This window comes from Necator americanus, chromosome I (assembly GCF_031761385.1).
Source record: "Necator americanus strain Aroian chromosome I, whole genome shotgun sequence".
Classification (NCBI taxonomy): Eukaryota; Metazoa; Nematoda; class Chromadorea; order Rhabditida; family Ancylostomatidae; genus Necator; species Necator americanus.
The window spans coordinates 31689449-31717411 of NC_087371.1; the positions used below are offsets into that span (position 1 = coordinate 31689449).

The 27963-nt window shown below is 39.4% G+C and overlaps 2 protein-coding genes across 4 annotated transcripts; one reads left to right on the forward strand and one right to left on the reverse strand.

Annotated features, from left to right (window-relative positions):
- Nucleotides 1-9: 9 nt before the first annotated feature.
- On the reverse strand, nt 10-25137 carry RB195_007444 (uncharacterized protein; the record flags this gene model as incomplete). 3 transcript variants are annotated; one of them, XM_064181075.1, is made up of 19 exons in its annotated part: nt 10-163; nt 264-327; nt 887-1031; nt 1903-2047; nt 2113-2282; nt 2769-2884; nt 3734-3867; nt 3946-4039; nt 4128-4285; nt 5502-5578; nt 5637-5753; nt 6752-6865; nt 9404-9480; nt 15244-15354; nt 15828-15912; nt 16489-16627; nt 16823-16961; nt 17990-18103; nt 24728-24830. In XM_064181075.1, 19 exons carry the CDS (start codon nt 24828-24830, stop codon nt 10-12), a joined length of 2256 nt encoding a protein of 751 aa, XP_064037889.1. The 3 variants fall into 3 exon arrangements, with proteins under 3 accessions (XP_064037889.1, XP_064037890.1, XP_064037892.1); XM_064181073.1 differs by lacking the exons at nt 9404-9480; nt 15244-15354; nt 15828-15912; ... (2 more) ...; nt 17990-18103; nt 24728-24830; XM_064181074.1 differs by lacking the exons at nt 10-163; nt 264-327; nt 887-1031; ... (8 more) ...; nt 6752-6865; nt 9404-9480 and adding an exon at nt 25094-25137 and having other exon boundaries at nt 15239-15354; nt 24728-24837.
- On the forward strand, nt 10319-10612 carry RB195_007445 (uncharacterized protein; the record flags this gene model as incomplete). Its single annotated transcript, XM_064181076.1, has 1 exon — nt 10319-10612. One exon carries the CDS (start codon nt 10319-10321, stop codon nt 10610-10612), a length of 294 nt encoding a protein of 97 aa, XP_064037891.1.
- Nucleotides 25138-27963: the final 2826 nt, after the last annotated feature.

A 27963-nucleotide genomic window follows, 5' to 3' on the forward strand; every position in this document is an offset into this window, starting at 1 on the left:
CAAAAAAATTCAGTTAGGATAAGAAAAATCATTTTTGTGCAGCTTACCATTATTTGGCGTCCTATCAATAAGGGACTGGGTTTCGTGCGGTTTCACTAAGTAGTTCAATAGCGGAGAAAGTGCTTCACCGGATTGGGCTGCATATGCTGCTTTCATCAGATATCTGATTTCGAGAAAAATTAAACAAAAGAAAAATAAAGAAAAAAGAAAAAGAAAATTGAACTAGTAAATTATGGAGGTGAACTTCTGTGATGGTTACGTACCTGGCCAATTGTTGAAGCATTACCATGTTCTCACCTTCGTATGTACAGCCTCCGATTGATACACCTAAGATTTAAATTTTAGATCGTAAGCAGCACAAAACAAGAACATAACAACAAGTTTACAAAAAAAAATCCTAATTGGAAGTATCCTTACGTCTTTATTCTTTTTTTATTTTAGGTCACTAGCGTCTTTTTTTACATTTCATTGATAGTATCAAAGGCTTCAACCCACGAATTTGAGGTTGTGCAGATTTCACGTGGAGTATTCTTATAAGGGATAGTAGATTATGGAGAAGGGGGTGATTCCGTCCATTTCTTCCTAATTGCCGTAAAAACGGTCCGGAAGATGCGGCGCCGCACAAAGTTGGCGCGCTCCAGTCGAACTCCTTGTAGAAAATAGTGCGCCAAAACGTCTGATGCCGTATCTTCCGGGCCGTTTTTTTACGGCAATTAGAAACAAATGGACGGAATCACCCCTCCTCTCCATAATCTACTACCCCGTATACGAATACTCCACCTGAAATCCGTACCATCTCAGATTCGTGGAGTGATGCCTTTAAATGAATAAATAATTAGAACGTAGTAAAATCAAAATTCATGACTTGAGAAATTGTCAAACTAACCGTAAACCTCGGGAATATTGCTGGCCTTCGAGTAACCATGACCACCGCAACTCATACGTGATTGTTCAATAACTTCACCAATTAGATGAGTGACAACTGCTTTGAGTCCAGAAGTAATGTAATGCAATTCGGCCATTCCGTCCATCTTAAAAATTAAATATAAATCTCGAAAACCGTTAAGCACAGATCACCGATCGCAACGTGCCTCCCACACGAATACGTGAATAGTTGGTGGTCGAGAGGAGAATCTGGACGTCACATTCAATAATGTATCCAATGTTACGGATTCTATCCAAGTTTATAATGATAACTGTGAGTGACTTAATAAAATGAACGGATGTATCCTTCAAGTCAGCGCTGTTGGCGTAGAGTGATAGTTGTGGGTCACCGCTGCGACGTACGCCACCGTTCAGACTTTCCATCTGCTGGACCGCAACGCGCCTGCTGCAACCCACACACTCAATGCCGTATCGCCCACTACCCCTTTTCATTATCCTATAGTTGAGTTAAAACGACATGAAGCACGGACAGCTGCGTAAGCGGTCGCTCTCGGAAGCGGTACGGTGGCGACAGCTGTTGGTGTCGAGGTGGGAGCATGGCGAATTGCGAAGGTGTGTGACGGTAGCGAGGGTCCTTACACGATCCCAACCGCTACGCTCCACCGCGCCGCTTCGAGCGCAGCCGCTTACGCAACTGTCCGTGCTTCATGTCGTCTGGAGCCAACTATACCTCAATTGGTTCCTATATGTGTTTGCATTGAAAAGTTGAATTATAAGGATAATTTGCGATGTGACTACTTCAAAATGACTTATAATCAAAGTTTGCGAGAAAGAGATTGTGCGAAGCAAGCTAAAACTAAGACAAAATTCTTCAATTTTAATTTTAGTTCCAAAGAAAGTGACAGAAATAGAAATCACAAAAAAATAACAAGGGAAAACATAAAGTTACACTGCTGAAACACCAATTCTCAAAAAAAAAATTCACAAAACTAGTCGATAATGGGGGAGGGACGTTACCTTTCCTTTAGCGACATCCTTCTGAGTTTGTACAAACAATCTTCGTACAGAATATCCAGTAAATAAGAACGCAAACACGCGAGCTAATTGCGGTAACAAACGATATTGTTGCGTCTGGTAGTCGAGAATTTTCACTTCACCGCAACTGAAAATTTATTTTTTCACTTTCTGTGAATAATTTTTTTTGCGCTAGAATTTTTTTCTACTAACTTTGGTTTAATTTCTCCTTGACGTCGAATAACTGAATATCGTATGGCAGTTGTTACAGCGTACGATGCATACATAGCTTGATGTCGAATCATATGAGCTCGTACGAAAACCATAGTCGAATATCCAACCTTGGCATGTGGTGGACGAGTGTACGTTCCATTCGCGGCTACCTACATAAAGTCGAGAGCTGGATTAAAGGCACCATACCACGAATCTGAGGTGGTACGGATTTCAGGTGGATTATCCGTATACGGGGTCGTAGATTATGGAGACGGGAGTAGTTCCACTCATCTCTCCCTGCATCACTGCAAACAGCCTCCTCCAAAATGCTGCTTTGTACGACGCCATCTATTGCAACGCTCCACCCCTTGCGCCGCCTCCGCCCTGCGATTCGTCGGAAATCAATTTGGACTGCCCCGATAGGCAGTAAGGGACGCTACACGTGCAAGGGTGGCGCGCTGCAATAGAAGGCATCGTACAAAACAGAATTCAGGAGCCGGCTGCTTACAATGATTCAGGGAGAGATGAGCGGAACCACCCTGGTCTCCATAATCTTCGGTCCTGTATACGGATAATCCACCTGAAATCCGTACCACCTCAAATTCGTGGGGTGATGGGTTTGACTTTAACTTCAAATATAACAGCTGTAAGCTCACCCTCGCATATTTCATTAACATATTTAATCTTGGGATTCGATAATGATCAAATGCCAAGAAACCATTATCGGTACTGTTGTAGGCCATTTTTGGTCCAATGTCACCAACTGTTATACCTGAAAAAAGGTGAAGAAAAACTATTTATTTTCCCATTTTTCACATTTTTCCCCAACAATGTTTACGATAAACGATTGCATAGACGTCGGTAATTATGTTGACCTGTTTCCAATCACCATAGGATTGCACACGATGATGATTGGGAGTAGTGTGTATGTGAAGCAGAGAAAATGCTCATTTTGCTCCAGACGCGTCACGTTTGTCAGGGTAAACATAAGTACCGACTACTGTATTTGCACGAGATAATGACTTTGAAAGGTCTTTGAAAAGGAGAGGCTAGAAAGACGTCAATTATGAGTGGTAGGAAAATCCTCTGAGAGTAAAACCTAGGGAACAATTAAGTAAACAGTAATAAACTAACACTTAAGAACCTATGGAAATAGAAAATTACACAAATATCAGAAGCTGACAACCAACAAACTAACTTTTTTTTTCGTTATAAATACCATTTTCTTATTTACAATTTCATAAAAATTTCTTTTCGAATTTTTGGAAGAAAATAACAGAGGACAACAAATGTTCATCTATGCTGGTATCCTGAAATGGCGGACTCTGAACTCAAATTTTATGTTCTTTTTTGAACTTTTCAGGAAAATAAGAATAGTACCAAGTTAAAGTTTGGATAGAAAAATTGACGAGAATCTCTGCACAGGAAAGCTTAGTGATTTTTTTAGAAATCATCGCTACGTTATGTTCTTCAGCCACAAAAATTATAGAAATATGGAGCTTCAATGAACTGCTTCGGTAATGGCCAAACACTGCATAAATCTAGCATATGACTTCACAGTGATCCTTAAGATTTCTTAAGATTCTGGGATGTTTTTTTATCCGAAACGTAATCCTCTTACCTGCCAGTGGCTGATGAGTTTCGAGATCACGGATTTGAACGACAAAATTATGTGGGCCGTAATTTTTCCCGCTAATCACCAACTGAGCCACAACGATTGCATGGTTTGAGCTCTTGCCTAAATTTCCCGGCCACCTAAAAGAAAAAAACAAATTAATTTTCAATTAACTATTTGGGAAAAAGGAAGAAGAATTTCTTAGACGAAGGACTAACCATTTCATTGATGTAGTAGTTGGGCTATGTAGAATAAATTCTTGTGTTTTTGGGTCATACGTTGCTGTAGTTTCGAGTTTTCGAAGATTTGTTCCTTAAAATTCAATCATATGTGATGTCCATGAGTGTGTAGAAATCTGTTATTTAAAAGAGGAAGAAAGTATTCTGGATTTTCCACTAACCATGACCCATCTCGGTTTGCGCATAAGTGCCAATAATTTGCCTAGTGAACGCGAGTTTCACCCAATGCATTTGTTCCTCTGAGCATTGGCCTTGCAATGTAGTAGTGAACATAAGTCCATGAAGAGCTAACGGATGTCCTGAGATCCCGATCACTTCGCTAAAATATCCTCTACTAAATCGTTTGGTTTTCCGCTAGACCAAAATTTAAGTTCTTTACAAAAACTTAAAAAAAACAACAACTTATTCACTTATTTAGCTTATTTATTGTTTATCGTTTATTTCTTCATTTATGAACTAATGCACTTGTTTTTTCACTTTTTGAGCTTTTTGTTCAATTATGTACTATCGATGTGTTCTTGTGCGATAGGTAGAAAAAAAACTTTGAATCATGATCATCTGGATGATGGAAGGTCATTCACATGCAAGCACTGCACTTAGTTTTGTCAGTGCGATGTGTTTCCGATTTGAACCGGTTGGAACGAATTGTTTACTTCGCATAAAACTGCTATTTTTCACCCCAAATCAACTCTAGGCTCGTCTTTATAAGCTTTCATAATTTACACTTCGGTCTCATAATGATATTTCAGATTTGACAAGACCTACAGTCGATCACTTCGCTGAAATATCCGGCGTACAGAACAGCATAGCACTTTTAAAAGAATTTTGTTTGAAACATTTCGATTTAGTGACAAAAAAAAAACGAACAGAAAACGATAGCAGTGTAATAATAATAGCAATGAATCAACATGATAATTCGTTTATGGATAAGTGCGAAAATTTGCCTACATATACGTAATATGGAAAGGCACACAGATGAGAGTGGTGAAGAGTAAAGGATAAGGTGGCTGATGTTAATCAATCCGCTTGGGACCCGCCACCACGTCCACTTTAATTCAGAATCGTTTGAGGTTTACGAACGTGTAACTGGCCTATACAACTACTTACGGGGGCCAGCCGACGGGTCAAGTCAGTGTTTTTATCCTCCCAGATAGGTCTGGTACCAATTTATTCGGACCCCGGAGGGATGAGAGGTTTGGTGAGTACTGGGGCGGATTCGACCCTCCGATCGATCGTGCAGGAAGCGGAACCTTAACCTCTAACCACTACACTACAACTCGTTTTAATTCGACTGAACAATAGTAAGAATATAGTCATACATTCAAAGCGATGAAAACTATAAATCAAAGCAATTAGTCAACAGGCTCCAATTTGCTTTTAATTAACAATCAACCCCAAAAATAACAGTAAAATGAAGAGTAAGGAAAAAAAAACTTGCAGTAAAACATTGCAGTAAAGTAAGCCAATGTTGAACTATGCAATACTTCACTTTTTGTACCTTTTAGAAAAAAAACACTTAGAAATTATACACTTACTTAGTCAAACGAAACACTTCCTCTCCATCCATTGGATTGACGCCAAGCTCTTTTAATTTCCTCACCATAGTGGTTGACTGTAACGTAGCAACTTGAGTAATTTTTAGTACCGGATAATGTAAATGGCTCGGATACCTTTCTGGCTGCATTTTCCATTTCTTCTTCTCTTGTCATAAACGCCTGACTAAACGGATCGTGCAGTTCGGTATGTTCCTCGACTTTCTTGGAGGTCTGTCGTCGGCGAAGTACTGCCTTAAACCTTAGTGTTTCTTTTCTCGGGCCAACAAATCATAAATACACAGGTTTATTTATCGATTTTAATTCTTTGAAAGCACTTTTAGTACTAAAGTCATTTTTGAGGGTTTAGCAGAAACGACGAAACAGTTCACATTCTGGAAGAAGTCTCAGCAAGATTGTACGCGCTTTTTCCTTCTATCTCCCACATTTTATGTTTCTAGAGTTATAATGCTAGTTAAAAAAATAAAAGGAATAAAGTCCTTGACGTATCAATCTACTTGGGATGCGCCAACCCAGAAATTACGGAAATTCGTAATCGCTGAGGTTATGGAACCTGTGTTGCCCTATACAATTACTTACGGCGGTCAGCCGATAATCATGTCAGTGTTTTTATCCTCCGAGACAAGTCCGGTATCAATTTATCGAGGGATGAAAGGCTTGGTTTGCACTACGGCGGTTTCGAAGCATCGACCGTATGGCTAAGCGGACTCCGAACCGATTGCGCCATTATGTAATTTACATTTACTTTCCTAAGCAATTTCTAAAAATAGTTGGCAAATGCATATATAATCCATCCATGTTTCTCTCGAGTTTTTTGCTGATTGTATTGATCAGCATATCCATTCTGTCCCAATTTACAGGATAATAGTGCTGGAATTGAACCTAAGGACTGTACATAGGCAGCGGAAGCGTAAAAGCAAAAAATAAAAATAAAAAACAGACGTAAAAGTGTTATGATAGAGTCATAGTTACTCCCTGTTTATAATATTTCATATTATTTTGTTGATATTTCATCTTTTATTGTTTAGCCATCCATTATTTCTGATTTTTTTCCAGATAATCATGTTCAAAATTCAATAATGAAGTGAATAATTACGTATACCTATTTCTGCACCTCCTCTGTTTGTGACTAACATTGACATTTCCGTCAATCTGTGTTATTATAAAGAAGAACATACATGTTTTATTTTTTTTAACAGCATAATAAAAAGTACTGTATCGCCCACACAAACCTCTTTTGATTCCCAGATGATTGCAGCCATTTCATCAGTGTCGAATGTCGCATTTCTACGTTCTTCTGCTATATCAGGATGATCACTTTCGCTCAGTACTCTGTTCAATTGCATCTGGAAATAATCCATAAATATTTCTTGCTGTATGATTGACTACGATCGTCGAACGGAGAACAAAATTTTCGCTTCTACGAGGGCGAGCGTACATAGTAATCTGACAAATAATCCCACTTTGCTCCTAAACGGATGTTTGCCCGTTCCTTACATTTCCAATGATCTCATCAGGACAAAGGATTTTGAACAGAACTAATTCCTGGAATTTTGGGGCAGAACAAGTGGAATATTGTGATTGTGTTGGCGTGAAACGGGAACATTTTCTGCTCACCTCATGAAAATTTACTCAGAAGTTGACTAAACAGATAAAAAAAAACAAATAAATAGGATTCTATGCTTTAGATTTTTAGATAGATTTTTGAAATAGAATGTTATGAGAACCTAATAAAAAAAACACAAAATTTTGTTCAATTAACCCATAGAGCACTTGAAGCTGAACAAAATATCTACTGCTAATATACCTCACAAAAAAACACATGCAAGGAAGTTACGTGCGAACCTACTTATCTACCACGTACCTAACAGTAAACTGCAGTATAACACTGAACAGAATGGAAAACGGTCTTATCTTTTCGATAAGCTCACAACTCACATTTCTTTATGATACGAATGAGCAGCGATGGCTACAATGGAGCTAAAATGTAGTGTGAGCGCTTCTGTCTGTAGTGTGAGAGCACATGCAGCGTAATGGCAAATATTAACGTTTTCGTCTGCAAGGTGATGTTTCGGTATCGCTTAAAGGCAGCATACCACGAATCTGAGGTGGTGCGGATTTCAGGTGGAGTATTCTTCTACGGGGTCGTAGATTATGGGGACGGAGGTAGTTCCGCTCATCTCTCCCTGCATCACTGCAAACAGCCGCCTCCAGAATGCTGTTTCGTACGACGCCATCTATTGCAACGCTCCACCCCTTGCGCCGCCTCCGCCCTGCGATTCGTCGAAAATCAATTCGAACTGCCCCGATAGGCAGTAAGGGACGATACGCGTGCAAGGGTGGCGCGCTGCAATAGAAGGCATCGTACAAAACAGCATTCAGAGGCCGGCTGTTTGCAGTGATTCAGCGAGAGATGAGTGGAACCATCCAGGTCTCCATAATCTACGACCCCGTATACGGATACTCCACCTGAAATCCGTATCACCCCAGATTCGTGGTATGCTGCTTTTAAGCAAAGTTAAAGACAACAAACCCCAAAATTGTGTGTTAAGATCTCTGCGTACCGTGGGGCCGCGTATACATGTCTGAGAGCTACCTCCTCGTAGTGGCCCTTGCTTTAACTAAACGTAATCAGGCGTTCGAGTGTACCCATTGGGAACGCGCGAGCTATGTAACCTGCACTGTTATATAGCGAAAGATCCCATATATTGCAAGAAATATGCTGAAATATCTTCGACCGTCTGGGATTCGTGAGATGACAAAGATTATCCGCTCAATATGGATAAACGAGGATATCTGACTTGTGGAGACACCCTATCCCAATTTCCCTCCACAAGAAGTTATCCGTCACGGACCCTAGGAACCATCAAGGAATCTCTCTGTTGCGTGTTGCAAACAAGGTTCTTGAACAGATTATCCTAGACCGACTTATCAACCAACGCGAAGAAACAACGTAGGGCGAACAAACTGGCTTTCTCTCTGTCCGATCTACGATTGGCTAGGTGTTCATCGTCACGAGAGTGATTGAAATTTGGTAGTGGTATTCGAGGCCAATGCATTTAGCGTTTCTCGAATTTGAAGTCGCTTTCAACTTTTCTCATCGAGGCCGTCTTCTCAACGCGCTCCGCACCGATGGAGTACCAGAAAAGTTCGTCCGCTTGCTTGATGACATGAATCAACGAACATTCGCTGCAGTTCGAACACCAACCGGATGTACAGCACCGTTTGAGGTGGTAACTGGACTAAGACTGTAGATCAAAAATATGAAGGTGATCACCCACAATTTCTAATTGTCCAAAAAATCGTGCGGAAAGCGTCCTTGTCGCTTCCTGGTCTTCCTAGACACCTATCGACATGTTGCGTCTGCGGGAGCAGACGTACACGTGGCGCCTGCCAGCGAGCGGAAAAAACGCCGTTAGCAGCACATTTGTTGGCCGTTCCTGCGCATGCTAACGTTCTGCATTGTTAGGTGTCTCATAGGAGAATCTAGTGCGACAACGGCTATTCAGTTCCCCATGATGTCGCCGGGTTCGATGCGGAAAATGTTTATCTGCTGACATAATTTGTTGTAGAGATTTTGTAGTTGCACAAGGTTCTTAAGTGCTTAGAGAAGATGATAATCCGATGGGTCTAAATTGTTAGTAGGAAATGACATCGATAGTCAAACCTTGAGGAAACGATGACAGCACGCTGCTAAGAGTAATGTAGATCGGTAATCGGCTATAAGAAGATATATGCACGCTTCTTCATTAAGGAACGAGTTCCTAATTTCATAACTCGAAATGTTCGTAAGTCGTTATTTACCATATCACTTTTACTTTTACTGTAAATTTACATTCATAAGTAAGCCTGATACAACTCAATACAGATCTTTTCTCTTATACCTTCGTCTTGTTTTGTTCATGTTTAAATGTTTGTAAGCAGAGGAGCGCCCGTACTGCATCCTCGACAGCAAAAATATCTGAAACTTAGATACAAACTGTAAAGTCACTTCTGTAACAATCTAACACATCAATAAATAAAGGTAGCCCAATATAGGAAAAGGATTTATTTGTTGCATCCTTTCTCAATCTCAATTTTATTCTTTAACATCACACGAGAGAAAATGACAAACGCTAATTTGATGACAATCAGAGACATCAAACCAACGAAGCGAAAACTTTTCGTGATTAGCGCTCAGCGCAAACACGTTTATATTGCACTGTGACGTATATGATACGCAGCATTGAAAAAGTGTGATACTGTGCAATTAGGAAGTCAAGTTGGAGATAATCACTTTATTTGAGCATAATTGGACATAAATTATAGGAGGTTTCGCGAAGAAAAACTAAACTTTCATGGCTGAGCTTGGCACGATACCGGTACTCTTTATTCATTAGAGATAAGAAATCGGAGATAGTGAGGTATCATGTTGTTCGGCCCAAGGATTGAAAACTATCCACGGCAACCAAGCCTCTCATTCTTACTGAGTCGATAAATCGATACTAAGGTTCTCTGATCGGATAGAACACTGGCCTGATATATCGGCTAACCATCATAAAGCAATTCATCATAAGGCTACACACGCATTCGTAAATCTCTAGGTTCTGAATTGGAGTCGAGCTCGTAGCTGCGCACCCAAAAGCCTTGAACAGCGTTGTGCAACTTTAACTACTGAATATTATCAATTTAGTTATTCATTCAATTTTATTTAATTTAATATTGGTAATATTAAATATAGTGAGGCAAATGATAATATCCTACGAAAGAGAAATAATATACTTCCTTACATCCACAACGGTTTACGGCCTCATAGTGGCATGGAGGTGACTAGGCGCGTTGAACCGCGATTCCTCTCGAACCTTCGTTTTGCGGACGAGACCGTTCTCTTTTCGAAAAGCACCAGTGAAACAGAGACAATGCTCATGGAATTGAATGAAGCAGGGAAGAGACTGCGAATAAACAGAAACAAGACACAGTTCATGAAAAACGCCTACTGCGAGTACGGAGGAGTACAACTTGAAGGTTCTCAAATCGTGGGAACTTCGTCATACGTATACCTCGGAACCTTGTTCTATGAACATGGAAAACGACTTGAAGGAAGAACTGAATAGAAGGATGAGAGCAGCATGAGCAGCATTCACACCCGTTAGGGAAGTTACGGACCAACTGACGCACCAGAACCTTCGTGCCCATCTGTTCAACTTCACAGTTCTTTCAGCGCTCTGTTACGCAGCGAAGACGTGGGCAGACACCCCTGTCACCTCTAGGAAGCTATTCACTACCCACAGAGATGAGACCCTTAAGAGATATTTTCTGAGGTTTAACCGGCGCACACAACACCTAGCCGGCCTTCGTAGCTCTGACTTAAGAGTAGTGTTTCATCTTCGCGACCCAGGGGAATATATATCGAAAGCGAAGCATAGATGGACTGGTCACATCATGAGAAGAATTTACGACAGATGGACTAAAAGAACGCTAGGGTGGCTCCCAAGAGATGCTAAACGCCCTGGAAGGAGGCCGCCTGCGAGATGTAGTGATATGTTCGTATGGTTGGATCAGTTGAGTGCTTTGGATAGCAATGGCGAGAGAACGAAACGAGTGGAAAAGATGTGGGACCCCCACGTCCAGTGAACACGGGTCATCTAAGTATCTAAATAAGTAAGTACACTTTCTTACCCTGTGTGCTAGTATATTATCATTTTTTACTTTTAATTTCTTTCTATATATTTATGTATAAAATGTAGACAAAATAACTTTTAATTACATTTATATATAAAATGTAAAAAAATTACTTCTATTCATATTAAAGCGTGGTTTTTTGTTGACTGTCATTGATTGATTCTTGGTCAGCAAAGGTTAAACGATGGATCGATCATATGTTTTGAGAGGCAAACTGAAGCAAAAGAGCGAGAGAAAGGGCGGCGAGAAAGGAATAAAATAGAGGAATTGTTTCTAAACTCCTTGTTACTTCCTACACTTCTTATTGTCATCTGGTGAACAACAATTAACGTGAATTTGGATTAAAAATTCGAAATACGAGCGGAATTTACAACGAAAAATGCTGGTTACACACTTCAGATCAATGAATGAATCCGTATGAATGTAAAAACAGCACCTAAAATAAAAACGATAACGTTATGGAATATAAAGTCAGAGAGAATTCTGAGAAATTCAAGTTTTGATAAAATAAGACACCCAAAAACAAGAAAAATAACTCCACCAATGTGAGGGTGACTATCAACTATTTACAATATGAGCTATTTCTATACCGTATCCATAAAAAAGAAAAACGAACACGAACGAGAATTACTGTATGCAAAAAAGTCGACAATTATCCTACTTTTTCTCCTCCAAAACTTAATCCTTCAGACGTCTCAATTCGAAAAACGTTTGAGAACAAAAATTCCACAAAAAAAAAACACTTGAAGTTCTAACAAAGAAGGCTATTTGAGGGTTTAACATCGTCGAGTTTAGTTAACATGGATCAAAAAACTTTACAGTTCTGGATCATTTTACAATTTTCATTTTTTCCTTTTTGCTCGAAAAAGAGAGGCTTTGATCAACTTTAATGCTTGTGCACCTAGAAATTATTCTTTATTTAAAAAAGGCATCAAGAAGTACATAGTAGAAGTAAGGAAAATAAAGAAATGAATAAGTGAAGTGAAGGTTACAATCCAATTGTGTGTCAAATGTCGTCCGAATGATCAGCAAAACGCCATCGGTCAATAATGATTAGATCGACCAAACGGCTACGTTATAGTTGCTATTAGGAATGAGAGGTCATGGATTGATACAACATATTGCTATATTAGTCTTGTTGTGTAAAATTCAGGCGAAATTCTAGTGGGCTCTATTCCATCTTGTTTTTTTTTTTTTGTTTTATGGCACACTTGCAGGTGTTTCCAGTAAATAAATAAATAAATATTAACACGCTGACAACAATTACCGATGATGTTGGAACAAAGCATCTAAAAATACTTCAGTAAGGATTGTTAGATATCTAGTCTGTTCTGTAATCTGTTCACTTTTTTTATTGGACATTGTCCGATGATCCATACGGACAATTGGGGCGGAGGGGGGCAAAAAAGGAGAAAAACCCGTAGTAGGAGTAGTCCCTCGCAGCGGACATGTAAAAAAACAACCGATTCTGGTCAGTGCTTCAATTAACAGCAAATACCGTTTGTCAGTATATACCTAGTACATACTCGCACAATGAAAAATAAATTAACAAAAAAAAAATGAAAGGGGAGAGAGCGCAGGTGGCAAATTTCGGGTGACGCTTGCTGATGGTGATGTTTGCTCTCGCGTGCTTTGTAGTCGCGATAGAAGTTGCGATTATGAAGAATTTCTGGAAGCCATGAAGATAAAGTGGATAAAGTGTCTGATAAAGTGTTAATCAATCCGCTTGGGATCCACCACCACGTTCCCTTCAATTTATTTATTTATTTATTTATTTATTGTTTTTATTTATTTATTTCTACAATTTATTTTGTGCAAATTCCCTCGTTTACAATGACAAAAAAAAATGGTTTAAAAATGATTTTTTTATGGAAAACGAACTATTTTCAGGGAAATGTTTTTGCGAGAGTACAATGGTATCACAGTTTTGTTGTTGATGTTCCTATTAGAAACTGGAGTCCGAGTCGTACGCGGAGTCTATAAATAAAAAATTCATATTCATAAAAATATAATTTTTTTCTATGTGAAATGATTTGTTTATGTTGTTTGCATGCTTTGCGTCAAGTGTACACGCAACCGTTCTCCAGTAATTAAGGGCTACTCCCTACTAAATGCTTATTTATAGCCATAAGCGTAACACATGACTGAATGGCTAATCTTAGATGAAGATTTATTTGTTTGCTTATTTATTTATTTCTTCGTTTACTTGTGTAGTAAAGCCTTGCCGCGCCATAAAACAAAAAACAAATAAATAAAACCCCAGGTTTGCCAAACAAAAAGGATAAAGTCAGCGGCGTCAATCAATCCGCTTGGGATCCACCACCACGTTCCCTTCAACCCAGAATCGTTTGAGGTTTACGAACGTGTAACTGGCCCATGCAGTGACTTGCGGGGGCCAGCCGTCGGGTCAAGTTAGTGTTTTTATCCTCCCAGACACGTTTGGTACCAATTTATTGACCCCGGAGGGATGAAGAGCTTGGTGGAGGACTCGAACTTCCGATCGATCATGCAGGAAGGGGAATAACCTCTAACCGCTACGCTACACCCGCAGGAATATATGGGAATATGAATGTGTAGTCAATCGCTTAATACTTTTTTAGATTTTAGATCTATTAGATGCTACACTCAGAACCTCTACCCACTACACAACACCTATGTCATCCATGGAGGCATTTGTCAACTGAAATACAAAACAAAACATCCTGTGATATGTATCAGATTGATGATCTAACGCTTTTTGATATGCCTAGGATGTGGTACCGAAGCGTTAGCGTTTCTAGTTATTACTTATTACTCTCAAATCTCAAGTCTCAGCCACCATTACTCGTATACAACACAGTGACAGTATTCTTACCTTAGCTCAACTTTTTGTTAGTTTTGTGTAGTTCTTCATCCTCATTTTGTACAATGGTGCATGAGTTACGTACGTAACTACTTATTGTCTCATACGTCCTTAAAGCAGCATATCACGAAACTCAAGATGCTGGGACATCATAGAAATTCGGTTGTAGATTACGAGTATGTGGCGGCCACACTCAATTTAGGCTAATTCGTGTCGTGAAGAACTTGTCGTGCGGGGATCGCCTTTGTTCCTAAGAGGTACGGGACGCGGCAAAAATAAACCCCATATTTTAAAGGGGGTACGGATTTCAGGTGGAGTATTCTTATACGGGATAGTAGATTATGGAGAGGGATGATTCCGTCCATTTCTTCCTAATTGCCGTAAAAACCACCACCTCACCACCTTCGATGCCTCAAATATAACTTTCTAAAAATCTCCTTCTGTAAGATCTTACATTGCTTCTTCGGGGAATCAATGCTTTATTTCGAAATCATCACAAAAAGGAATCATGTATGAAAAGACAAGCACTGAAGTATAAAGCTTATCGTAGGAAGCAAGTTCCAAATAATGATAAAACCTACAGAAACTATTAATTTCTTTTTATAATGCGAATATACTGTCGCATTATCATAACCGATATGTTTTGATAACAAATGTTGCACATTTTGGAATACGCTGAACCGGATAAGGATTTCTCGACTCCTTGCTCATCACACTGATTAAAGTTGATATGAGTTGAGTACTGTCACTATTAGTAACGGAAAACGAAAATTAACTAGTAAAGGTCATCTGATGAAGTATATTGGTATATTGGTTAATAAAGGACGGGAATAGAAGATTATTTGGAATCACCTAGTAGTTGGGACATTAAGAATAGGATTATCACCTATTCTACGCTACATCCTCCTATGTTTCGAAACGTGCTTCTACAGTGAACCTACTCCCACAGTCTCCGTCAATGTTTCTATTTTGTTGGATGCCAATATCGACCGGTGGCCAAACCAAGTAGTGAAACGTTAAGCAGCGGATATGGTCAGGCAACATAGGGACCGCGTTACAAACGCGCTCGGTTGGTAGCAGGAGCGACGAGCAGCAGAATAAAAACTTTGGCGGAGACTGTAAGTCAATGATGAAAACACTAACAAGTAGTTGCGAGATGAGGATGTGATGGGACACAAAATACTACAAAATGTAATCCAAAATGTAGGAGATTACATCAACTGGATGAAATGGACATGAGATCCTCTTCAATTGCAGCAATGAACTGTTGATATGCCGACTCAAAATCATCATTGATGATCACGTGATCGAACAAATCCGGACATCGTTCCACTGAAAAAGTAAAAATTTGAAGAGAAATTATGCAAATCGACGACAATCGACACGACAGACACATTTCAAGACCAATATAACCCCTTGAGAAGCAAGATACAGTAGTTTTCCTATTGCTTTCTTTTAATTCCCTGTTCAATGTTTAATAAGCAGCCTTACAACGAAAATAATGTAGGATCCAATAACTCTGGAAAAGAATATATAGTAGAGTCAAAACGACATAAAGCACAGTGCAGTTGCGTAAGCGGGTGCTCTCGTAGCGGCGCGGTGAAGCGTAGCGGTTAGGATCGCGAGAGGACCATTGATAGCACGATTCATTTCGCGATTCGAGGTCCCGCGTCGACTCCTACCGCCACCCCCACCGCAAGCGCAACCGCTTGCGCAGCTGCACTGTGCTTCATGCCGTTTGGACCCGACTATATATGCTGGTTTAAGTAGTAATCGAAAACTATACACAATTATATAACACGTACCGGCTTCTAGGTCTTCTCTGGCATGATTGAGCCGTTTCACTATATCTTCTTCCTTTTCTGTACCACGAGAACGGAGCCGTGTTTCCTGTAATGATTAACTCAGACATTGTCACCTGAAGGGGAAGTGAATGGAAGTGCTGCTGCCCCCATTTCAGTTCAGTTGTGGTACATCGCTCTCGGATGACAAATAATGCCAATGAACAGTTGCTCTTAAGATTTCGGTATATTCTGAAAGCTGCTCTGTTATAAATGAGATCCCGCTAAATACCTAAAAATCCTTTTTTAAATTTTTGGCCTTTTGCGATGCCAGCACTCCAACATTTCTTTCGTTCACTATTGTTTTAGGGACCTATGTGTCAAAAATAATGTATTGTAGGTTGTTTGGTGGGTATTCGCTCCAAATGTCGAGATTCTCCTCATAGGTCTCTTCTAAAGGGCAATGTCTGCGTCACGCTTACGAATCCTAATATGTAAAACCCCTTTCGGCTTCTTCTGATATACTTTTTACTCGGAAATCTCAAGGATACAAAATGGAGGGTTCCAACTCCAGAGTCTTCTAATCACCACCACTTCCTATATTCGTTGTCATTATAAATGCTTACATCGGAAATACAACGAAAAAAAATCAAACCACTGAGCCAAAAAAAACCAAAAAACCTACCAACACTTCAATTGACGGAGGACGTATGAGAATGTAACGCGCCTTCAAGTGGGAATTTTTGATATTCCGTACCCCTTGCAGTTCGATGTCTAACACGCAAATCTTTCCAGTTTTCTCAACGTCGTTGACCGCCTTCTTGCTTTAAAAGAAACACTATGAAACTAAGCGAACCATGCACTAAACAGAGAAAGAAAAACCATTTTACTTTCTACTTTCCTAGACTGTGTAATATTGTTTTGTATAATATCGTTAAGTGACACCACATATTTAGAAATGAAAATCGACAAATAGCTGGTTTCTTCAAAACAAAAAAAAAGAAAGAAAGGGAATTCACCTTGTACCATATGTGTTCCCTCCAAATGTGGCATGTTCAAGAAATTCACCATCGGCGATCATGCGATGCATTTCTACATGATCTGTGAACCAGTAGTGCACGCCATGTTCTTCGCCTTCTCGAGGTTTGCGAGTGGTGTCTAGAAACATAAGGTAAATGTCAAAAACGAATAAGTACATACTCTCTCATATACAAATTGAAGGCATCACCCACGAATCTGGGGTGATGCGGATTTCAGGTGGAGAGTTTCTACATAGGATCGTAGATTATGGAGAGGAGGGCGATTCCGTCCGTCCATTTCTTCCTAATTGCCGTAAAAAACGGCCCGGAAGATGCGGCGCATGCACAAGGCTGGCGCGCTCCAATCGAACTCGTTGTAGAAAAAAGCGCGCCGGAACGCTCGAAGTCGTATCTTCCGAGCCATTTTTACGGCAATTAAGAAGAAATAGACGGAATCACCCCTCTCTCCATAACCTACGACTCCGTGAGCATATATATTGGCATAAAATTGCATGAATTTTCATATCTTAGATCTTCGTCAAACATGGCCTACGGAATCGATTTTTTAGGAGCAGATGTAGCACCACTAGATTTGAACGAACTGTCTTAGAGTCAGGATACTCCAATAAAACTAGTGTTTGATGTCTCTCGTAAAATATCATCTACGGAAATAACATTGTTCATCGTCAAACTAATACATTTGTGTATTTAGCACTTTTCGTGCCTACATGCATGGTACTGCAAGAAAAGAGCCCAAGTAGATAAAAAAAATCTTGAAAATGTAATGAAAATATTAATGAGAAGCACCTAATCTGAGAGTAGTTCAGGATCAATAAAATAAAAGAATAATTTTCACCAACAAAACAGTGAAAAGCTAAGCTTCGTCTATTGAAATACCCCATGAACACCCCATGAGCTGAACACCTTTCACCTGAAAAGGGTCCAGCTTCTCCCTATCGTACCTATGATTTTGACACATAATACGAAATTTTAAGCCACCGGAACTTCTGATATTTTTTACTCAACGATCAAAACCATAGTTCCATAGTGCAGCAAACATGTTGCAAGTCATTTGCAAATTTGTTGTGTTGAAAGAGACAAATAAGTGAAGATAAAGAAAAATGAAACACCAATTCAGTTCAATAAGTTGAACAATAAATTTCTCACGTGAAACACTGAACGCAAAGCTGTTTGGGTAATCTTTCATAGCCCTCGAGAGAATCGTGCTCTTGCCACCTCCAGATGGTCCCGAAAGCACGATTGGGCGGCACGGCATGACTCCTGCAATTATGCAGTTCCTTCCAACAAGAACTGATAAACAGAAACGAAGAATAAAATTTGGAGAAAGTTTAGTACATCGAAGATGCAATAATTCTGCGCAATGCAAAAAAAAAGTCTTTTTTTTCTCGTCTTAATTGCACCACTGACAAAAAAGTACATATCAGAAGGTGTAAAAACAAGAAATTTAAAAAAATCTTCCTCATTTCAATAATGCAAACACTGATGACTCTACCAGTGACAAATATAGATATCTTCTTATGCATGTAATGAACGACAACTCATCGCAAAATTGGTTTGTAGGAATATCTCGCAAATAAAAAAAAGAACGTCCCTTTACAGTAGCGTCAAAACAGTGTTGCAAAAGCAAAGCGAACATGTGCGAACTGAACAACGGCAGCACTCAAAACAAGTCGATGAATCAAAAATAAATCGATGGAAAACAGACATACATGGTCGATTTCAGGAGAGAGACGAAATCCGTGCGCAAAACAATACAACACACTTTGGTGCAAGCACAAAATCGCAGCACAATTGTACATAGTATTTTTTCTCGTTTCTGCGTCAAGTAAGATAGCTAATTTTAGAGGCAAAACGTGCACTATCTCTGACAAACGTAATGAAATCACTTTCTGAGTGATTTTTTTTTTGAAGAAAAAGTACGTTTGAAAAAAAGACTAACTATTTATTCCCTATTCGGATACTATTTACCTAAACTCTTTTCACATACCTGCAATCTTATTCGCCTGTTTTACAATACGATTAAGCTGACGCATACCACTCAAAAAGAACAGCAGGACTCATATAGGCATCGCAAAGCAAGCCGAATCAATTTGCACGCGTCTGCGTCGATACGAGCCACAAGCTATCTTTATTCCCATGAGCAGCTTTCGGGAAACGTTAGGAATGTTCACCTATATAATTTGTATACTAAGTTTCTTCTACATTATCATTCTGAAGTTATATCCATCTATTTCCGAATAGTACTTTCTTTGCGAGATTTCGTTTATTGGAATGTGTTGACTACGATATTCTCGTTGAAAATGTTATCATGAATAATATATTGCGACATAGGTCATTTCTACTGAAATGTAACTTGCTACTAGGTCATCAAAGACATGTGTATCCTATTTGTAGAAGTGAGCAGGAACTTGCTGTGATTGCCGTGAAGTTCGTAAAGTTTGACTTTGGAATAGGGATTCTGGAAGGGTTAATACGTGTTAGAAAGGTGTTTTGAGAAGATAGAGTATTTGTCAGAAAGGAAAATAGAATTTCGTACGTCTTGCGCTCGTTTAGGCCTGAACACGACTGATTTTTGCAGATTGATATGCGTTTCGATGAATCTTATGGATTTGCTAAAATATCTTCCATAGGGCTGAGATCCAAAATCACAAACTCCTAAATTTTGAAATTTATCTATAATTGCATGTAATTGTTTCAAATTATATCTTATCCGGAATTATAAAATCAATGTCAAGCCTTGTTTTCCCCCATTTCAACTTAGTGCAATTCAACAAATTTGAGCATGAGATCCATGACGTCACCAACGTAGTGTCCAAGAGGGCCCGTTGTAAACAATCGGAAGCAAACAACACCCGCGCTTGCGTTGCGATCAAAAACTAGACACCATAAAACCAGTTAATGACGTGAGGCTGCACACAGAAAGAAAGAGATAACTGCTAAAACTGCTATATGATGTGCTCATTTTTCAAAAGTAAAACTATGGTGTCCAAAGCGCTGGACGAAATCTAAGAGGTTGTTCATTCTTAGTCTAAGCAAAATAGAATATACTGATCACATATGTGAACAGGAACTGCAGAGTTCCACATGTTTGTTATTTAACACAAGCAAAGCTACATACGGTTTCGGTATCAAACAAATTCTAAAGAGGTGAATTCAGGGAATTTAGTTCTCGGATGCATTTCATACAGCATATGAAATAAAAGGGGGCCTTGGAAAAATATTAATTTCAAGAATAACAAAACTGAATTCATGTTCTCTTCTTTTGGCGACGGTGTTTTGATGAAACTTCATTTATAACCTGACATTTTGACAATCTCGTCTATATTAAAGGCCGTAAATGTGAATAAAAATAAATAATGTCAAGTAAACAATGACAACAAACATAAACTCAGTGCACAATATCAAGATTTCATGAATTTAATTTATTTAGGAATTGAAGACTGTTAATAAAACTACCAATCCCTAAATAATCAAACGTACCAACTATTTCGGCCACCTTCTTCAGAACAACACGTACTGTGTTGTAGCTAAGTGACGATAGCAACATGGTCTCAATAACACATCGTTTTCGTGTAAGGGGTGTGGCGAGAATAAACCGCTTTTGGAGTAAGATGTGATCCGACGCTACTTGGACCGCTGATCAGTTCAGAACCGCGAATCGTTGCCTTTCCCGCGAAAAGACGGAGACAATGAAGTGGGAGGTTGCGCAAGGTTGCAAGACAATCCTCTCTGCTCACACCCGGGCACGAAACAGCATGTTGCATCAAACTGCCTACATGAGACTGCCCACAACAACAAGAATGGCAATGGTGACGTCATTTCCTTGTTTTTATGTCTCACCGGATCTCCGGACCCCCATACAGGGACTTACGATTCGCATTAGTCGCCTTCATTACACTACATATGACTATTTCACATCATTTACGTAGTACAATTGAACGCAACAAGGCCTCACCCAACCAAATGAACGAGCTATCAATTATCAGACAATTTGCAATTAATTGTAAGAATTTCTAACCACAGTTCTAAAAATCAGCTCAGAACCAAAACTTTAATGGCAGCATACCATGAATCTGACGTGGTGAGGGAATCCACGGAAAAATCTAGAGATGGAGTTGTAGATTGCGTGATCAGGGGTGGTTCTGCTCAGCTTTCCCCAGAAAACTCTTTCCTAAAAAACGGCGTGAGAACCGCCTTAGTTCCTACGAGGAATGTTTGAACGCTCCTCTATGTATACTTTCTGGTCTTCTCAGCAACCTACTCATAGGCTTCACTTGAATAGGCAGTCGAGAAGAACTTTTTGGCTTTCGACCGGATGCTGCGCGTGTACGGGAGTGAAGCGTTGCAACTGGAATCGTCGTGAAAAACGGAGTAAATTCACGCCGTTTTTTACTACGATTACGATTGGAGAGCGGAACCACCCCTAGGTTTGTCTCGGAACCAAACAACTGGGGGGGGGGGTTCAAAAAATAGGAAAAAAAAAAAAAAGGGGAGTTGGGGGTTTTCAAAAAAGGGGGGGGGGGGAAAAAAAAAAAAAAAAAACCCCCCCCAAAAGGGGGGGGAGAAAGAAAAAAAAAAAAAACCCCCCCCCCCCCCCCCCCCCCCCCCCCAAACCAAAAAAAAAAACTGCCTGGGTGGAGACTTTCGAAAGAACAGTTTACGGGAGTTCCCACATTTTAGAGATGTCTGGCTGGTTTTCTCTTTTTTTGGGCAGATCCTGTTGCTCTTACTCGTCGAAGTCGCAGCTAAAACCTTCTCCGTTCTAGAACTATTGCAGTTCTCTGCATCGCAGTTACAGATTCGCCTTTAAAAAAAAAGAAAAGCTTCCAGCACAAAGCCTCGATGCTCACACGACCACGGCATGACGACTGAAAGGTTTATTATGTATCCTACCCAACAGAACAGACCGCACTAATCTACCTACTTTGGATTAGATTTTTTGAAATAATTATTATTAATTAGAGAATTATTTCTTTCGCGTTCTGTACTAATCATACTGTCTATTGTGATTAAAAAAACCGGATTCTGAGTACTGTAATGAGTCTCTGACCCCGTAATCCCTCACACGCAATTCGCTCCTGTGATAGAGAGAAATGTGGAGAGAAGTATCGTGAAAATATTCGCTATTTTATTGAGATGTTAGATCTCACCATTAATAACGCATACAGTCGCAGTCGCTTGCTGCTATCTAATAAAAACAGTTTCTGCTAATTAAAGGGAGCGTAGTACGACATAAACATGATGTGGTAAACCTGATGGAAAACACAGAGTTCGGGGTGTAGATCACGAATACGGGCGTGGCGCCGCTCAACATCCCCTAACCGTCAAGAAAAACAGCATTCGTATCCCTCAGATAAGTTGGAACGCGCCACTCTTCTGCACGCGCCGCATCCACGAGTGAGCGGCTGAAGATCAGTGAAGTTTCATCAGCAGCCTATTCAAGTAAAACCAAACAACGACGTTTGTTTCCACGAGAAATGTTAGAACAAGCCATCTTTTTACAGGTTCCGGTTCCTTCAGCAGCTTATTAACTGGTTTTACTTGAATAGCTTGCTGATGAGACCTCACTGATCTTCGACCGCTCGCTCGTGGATGCGACGCGAGTAGAAGAGTGACGCGTTCCAACTTATCTCGTAGGAACGAATGCCGTTTTTCAGGAAGATTATCCCCACCAGATTTTCGCACTACTTCAATTTCGTGATAAGCTGCTTTTAAGCAAATGAGAATTACAACGACTACGCAGCAACAGTCATTTCCGTTCCGTTACACTCGCTAAAAAAAAGGGAGAAAATTGTATACTTTAAATACTATTAAGTGAACAGTCGAGTTCAAGAAAAGGTTTGAGAAAAAAAACAGCGTTGGAACCACGAGAGGAAGTGGAAGTTCCAAAAAATGAGTAAGTCGGTCAAAGCAATCTAGAGGAAATAATACAGAACACATTTTGGCGGAGGTTGTTAAAGGCTTCGAATACTTAGAAAACTGATGATCATTCGCTTTTCCCCAATGAATTCTTAGACCTGCGATTTAACTTTAACGCCCAGCTTTTGTTTTACATGCACAGAACGGAAGGAGCAAAACTTTTCTCGAACAAGACGAGTGTAATGTTACGCAAGAGGAACTGCTTTGATTGAAAATTCATCGTAAGGAACAAAGTGAAAAGGTGAACGGAACTAATTTCAAGGAGCATGTTCCCAATTGAAAGATAAATAAGTCATGGCAAATTTTACAAGACAAAACTTCCTAGTATAAGCCAATGGATGACTCTGTGGTATGAACGAAGTGAAGCGAAGCGAACACTTATGATGAAAAGCTCCCTCCCGTCGCATTCCAGTCTTATCGATTGGCTATGGGGAATGTCCATTGAACAAACGAGATTGATAGATGAGAATTAGAGTAATATTGTTAGGCTCTCATTGTTCTCTTGCATTCTTTTGCAGGAAAGAAGCAGTAAAAAGTAAAATAAATAAGAGTGCAGTGAAATGGGGTAATAAAAGCCTTATTTAAATTAGATTATCGATAACAATTGTCGAGCAGACAAAATCTGGTGGGCTGGAAGCAAGAACGGTGATGACTGCTGCACGCACTCTCACGCGTTCGTTCCAGACATATGTTACCCAAGGTCGCGCAAAGGTCATCTTGCTACGCAATATCAATGGAGATGGCTCCACCACTGCTGGTCACATCTCTAAGGATGATGCCTAGCAGTATAGTCTTCCAAATTACTGCTTTTCTGGCTGTTTTCGAAAGAAAAAACAAGAAGAAAAGAGAGAGAAAAGAAACCATGCAGGCTTCAGACTCATATCATTAAAATTACTAGTTTTCGTTAGGAGTAATACTCCAATATCTAGAATAAGAGCATTTATTTTTGAGCATTTTCAAGAAATATTCACCATGTTAACATTAAAGACCTAAATGGATGCTTATGTCATCAATTTCTTGCTATGTCCTATCATTAACAGAAAACGAACAGAGAAGATTGGTTCAGTTAAAATCCAGGACTAAGTTTGTAGATATAGTGTTTATCAGACGTAAACAGATAAAACAGCTACAACAAAGGTTTTGTGCTAAGTATTTGAACTTAAATGAATTTAGATCGCGGTCGTATGCCACAGTCGTATAACCAACAACTTACAGCCCGTAACGCTACATACTACGAACACCACATGGCAGAAGTTGCTCGTCGCTAATCCGTATTAGCTGATGATAAAATCCTCATGAGTCCTTGACGACACCATGGATACGAATCGGATTTTGGCGATTAAGTCAAGTCACGCAATTATTACCGTATTCGAGTTGCTTGGAGTGTCAACGTCCTGTTTACCATTGATTATGGTTTATTTACGGCAGTGACTCGTTCGAGGATGAAGGGGTACAGAGCAGTTTTAAACAGTGAAATAATACTTTGTGATTTGCATTTTAAATATTGCTTTTGGAATTGAATTAAAACCAGTGGAGCATCAGGAAAAAAGGAAAAAAGATTTTTTTAATGCACCAATTAGCAAGATAATACGTTCGCACTCAAAAATACTATCTATGCATAATATCAGCTGTTATATTCTAGACTTTTCAAAAAAGTAATTTCATTTTGTTATCGAGTGATATCAAACATTAAAAAAATAAAAAGAGAAAAATACTTAAGATGAACTACGCTATGTTATTTGGTCGATCCATTTGTTATTCTTTTGCACAGCATTTGACATTTACGCATATGGCTTCTAGGGTAGATAATTGAGATGTATTTATAGCTGACCTTTATCAGTTTGAAAGGTCATATCAGTTAATTTGAAATGTAGTAAAGCAGGTAAGATATGTAATGATAATAATAATACAGAAAGCAAACGAAAAGTTGAAACTGGAGAGAACTCTCAAATTAGAACAGCTTACTTATTTCTGTTCTTACATCCATCAACATGATAAATGTTTCCTTTATATCATCGTCAGTCTTTCGTTTACCATTCACTGGTAGGTCAGTTGTTGTAGTAACCATTTCGAATCTGTAAAGAGACTAAAATAAAATTAGTAAAACGTAAAACATCTCAAAATAACTGGGAATCCAACAAAGAAGCAATAAAACCTGTAGCAATAGCTGTACAAATTTCTCTACATTGTGTACATTGTGAATGCTCAAGAAATATTCATTAAAATAGCGAAAACAATGGAGAGGATGGGAAAAGGAAAAATCCACACCGAAAACTGAAAACTTTTGGAAGACCGCTTAGAAGACACGACAAGTTGGATTATACAACGTACTTTAACAACTTTAATGTTCTGTGAGTTTTCTTGATTTCGTCCATGTCTTAGTGCGATTGTTAAACGTTAAGCACATTAAGGGTACGTTTGGGAGGATAATCAGACCATATAGGTTTTAAGATGACGAGATAGTCCTTTTTTTTAGCTGCCATAACCCAACAAGCTGTAATAAACGGAAAAATGGACTATCTCTTTACCTTAAAAGAAAAGAAGAAAAAAATAAGAGGATAGAATGGGTAGATCGAAAGTAAGAATAAAGTGTCGTTGGAGGACACTCAGTGGCGCCCTTATTTTCCGAAGAAAATAATTAGATCAATCGGAGCCCTAAGGTTTAAGCGACTTAGACTTAGAGGATCTATGACATGTAGACTAAAGTTACTAAGAGAAAAAAGTAAGTTAGAGCTTTGGGAAATAAGGGCGTCACTGAATGGCCCCAACAACATTTTCCCCGAAACTAAATAAAAGAGAGCAGAGCAACCAGTAGTAGATAGGTTGGTAAGCGTGGACGCTTGGTCTCACTTTTACAACAACAGTGAACATCAGGGAGAAAAATTTCAGGAAAAAAAAGTTGGAAATGCCAACAATAGAATTGTAGTACTTTGTTGGAAATCCATGAGCTCACCAAACGAAAGGCTACTGCAGTGGAAAAGTTTAGAGATCGATAATCAAGTGTTTATCTACGTAATCAACAAGGAGAGATAAGACGTTCTGTACACTCAGCACTGCTCTCATTGAACTGTACTTTTGAGCTCAGAACGTCCATAAGGCACAAAGACTGTCCTTAAGTGACAAATTGTTTTAACGTTAGAGAAGGTGAAAATTCATCAATCGACAGGTCATCGCTAGAAATGAGTAGCTATAGTCGAGAAAAAACGATATGAAGCGCGATGCAGTTGCGTAAGCGGTTGCGGTCGAAGCGGTGCGGTGGAGCGCAGCGGTTACGATCGCGGGAGGACCCCCGCTACCACAATTCATTGCTGCGATTCGCGATGGTCCCACCTCGATTCTAACCGCTATGTCTACAGCGCGGCTTCGAGCGCAACCGCTTACGCAACTGCACTGTGCTTCATGTCATTTTGACTTTACTGCATTTCAGTCGATGGCCTAGAACCTAAGCATCAGTTTTCAAAGGACTACGACATGTGGCCCAAAGCTACTAAGAGAGAAAAAGGAAGATAGAGCTATAACTACTAATGCTTTAACTTCACCAAACTCTTAAATAAAAATAAAATACTTCACCAAACTCTTAAACAAAAATACAGTTACTGAAAGTGAATAGTTAGATCATACCATGCACTACTTTCAATGATTTAAAAAATTGTTAAGAACTTTCTTTGCGCTCTATGGACGGTTTTTGTTGCGCTCGATGACCTAGTTCGGTTGGAACATTGACCCTCACCAAATACTTTTGCATCGAGTTTTCCTCAGGATTCTATCCTTAGAACGTATATTCAAAGGGGTAAAGTGTAGTTGTTGAGAAGCGGGGGGACGGGGGGTGGAGGCGAGGGAGGAGGAAATGTGAAAGTATATAACTAAGTTAGTCAGAACTCTAAAACCCAAGCATTAGTCTTATAGGTTCTATGAGATGTAGGCCAAAACTACTGAGAGAAATAGAGAACATTGAGCCTCCAGAAATAAAAGAGCGGTTAAGCACGAGGAGTACAAATCATTTCCTAGTTACTCCCTATCTTTTTCTTTTTTAATCCATCTGATAGTTCTTCTAGTTGGTAAAGAAGGACAAAGAAGTCCAAATTCTTGAGCGGAGAGCAACATTTCATGCAAGGAATCAGGGATTTAGAAACCAATTGAAGAATAGGAAATCCGGAATAGAGAATGGAATTTCACCAGTACTAAAATAAAGAAAAAAAAAACAGAAACGGTGTAGAAATCCCGAACAGTTACACTCAACGGGAAAATACGCCACCCTAAAAAAAAGGGGGAGCTTCAGTTCCTTTCAGGCAACAAGATATCAGGGGTAAAATGAAGTTGGGGGTGGGGGACTTAGTGGGGCACTTATTTCTGGATGTAAATAACTAAATATAACGAGATCAATGGAGGCCCTAAGGCCTAATCCTTAGTCTTAGAGGATCTATGACATATAGGCTAAAGTTGCTAAGATAAAAAAGATGGGTCGTCCAGAAATAAGGGTTTGATTCCCCCAGATTTTTCCCCAAACAAAAATTTCTTCGAGATTTGAAAATTAGCACAACTATGAATCCAAAAAGATCTACAGGTTCTACGAGGAAGAAAAAAGGAAAAGAACTTCATGTATATTGTCATGCACAGTCATTTCCAGCAATATACTAAGTTATCACATTCATATAAAAACAAACAACCAATCCACCGTCTACCTTTCACATCAACCGATTTTCTAAAAAATTCTCAAAACGCCAAGTTTTTAAAGGACGCTCATGCAGTGCGATACGGTCACGTATTCGATGAATTGAAGGCACGTCATCGGCCGCGGCTCTTCAAAGGAAATTATTGAATTTTATGTGTAGTGCTTACTGAGGATGATTGTTTTATTCATTAAGACGTTCTGGTTTCACGAACATGTTTTCTGCACCAGGTCAATTGGTTTTTAGTGCAAATTTCTGCCTTAGAATTTATTTTATGTTCAGAACGTAGGGAAATTCGTCGTTGTTAACCGCTATTGAGCGCCGATACCGATGAATTCTTGGTGTTTTATGTACAATTTTTTAGTAACCTTTCGAGAGGAACGGTTTTTATTCTGTTGTGGTTTTATAAGTACATGAGTTTTCGCTTCCATTTGTCGCTTTTTTTGAATTTGATTCGCTTCGTTTGGAACCTTTCTTTTCCATTCCGAGATTGCTTCTGCTTCTGGAAGAATATTACAGTGATTTTTTAAG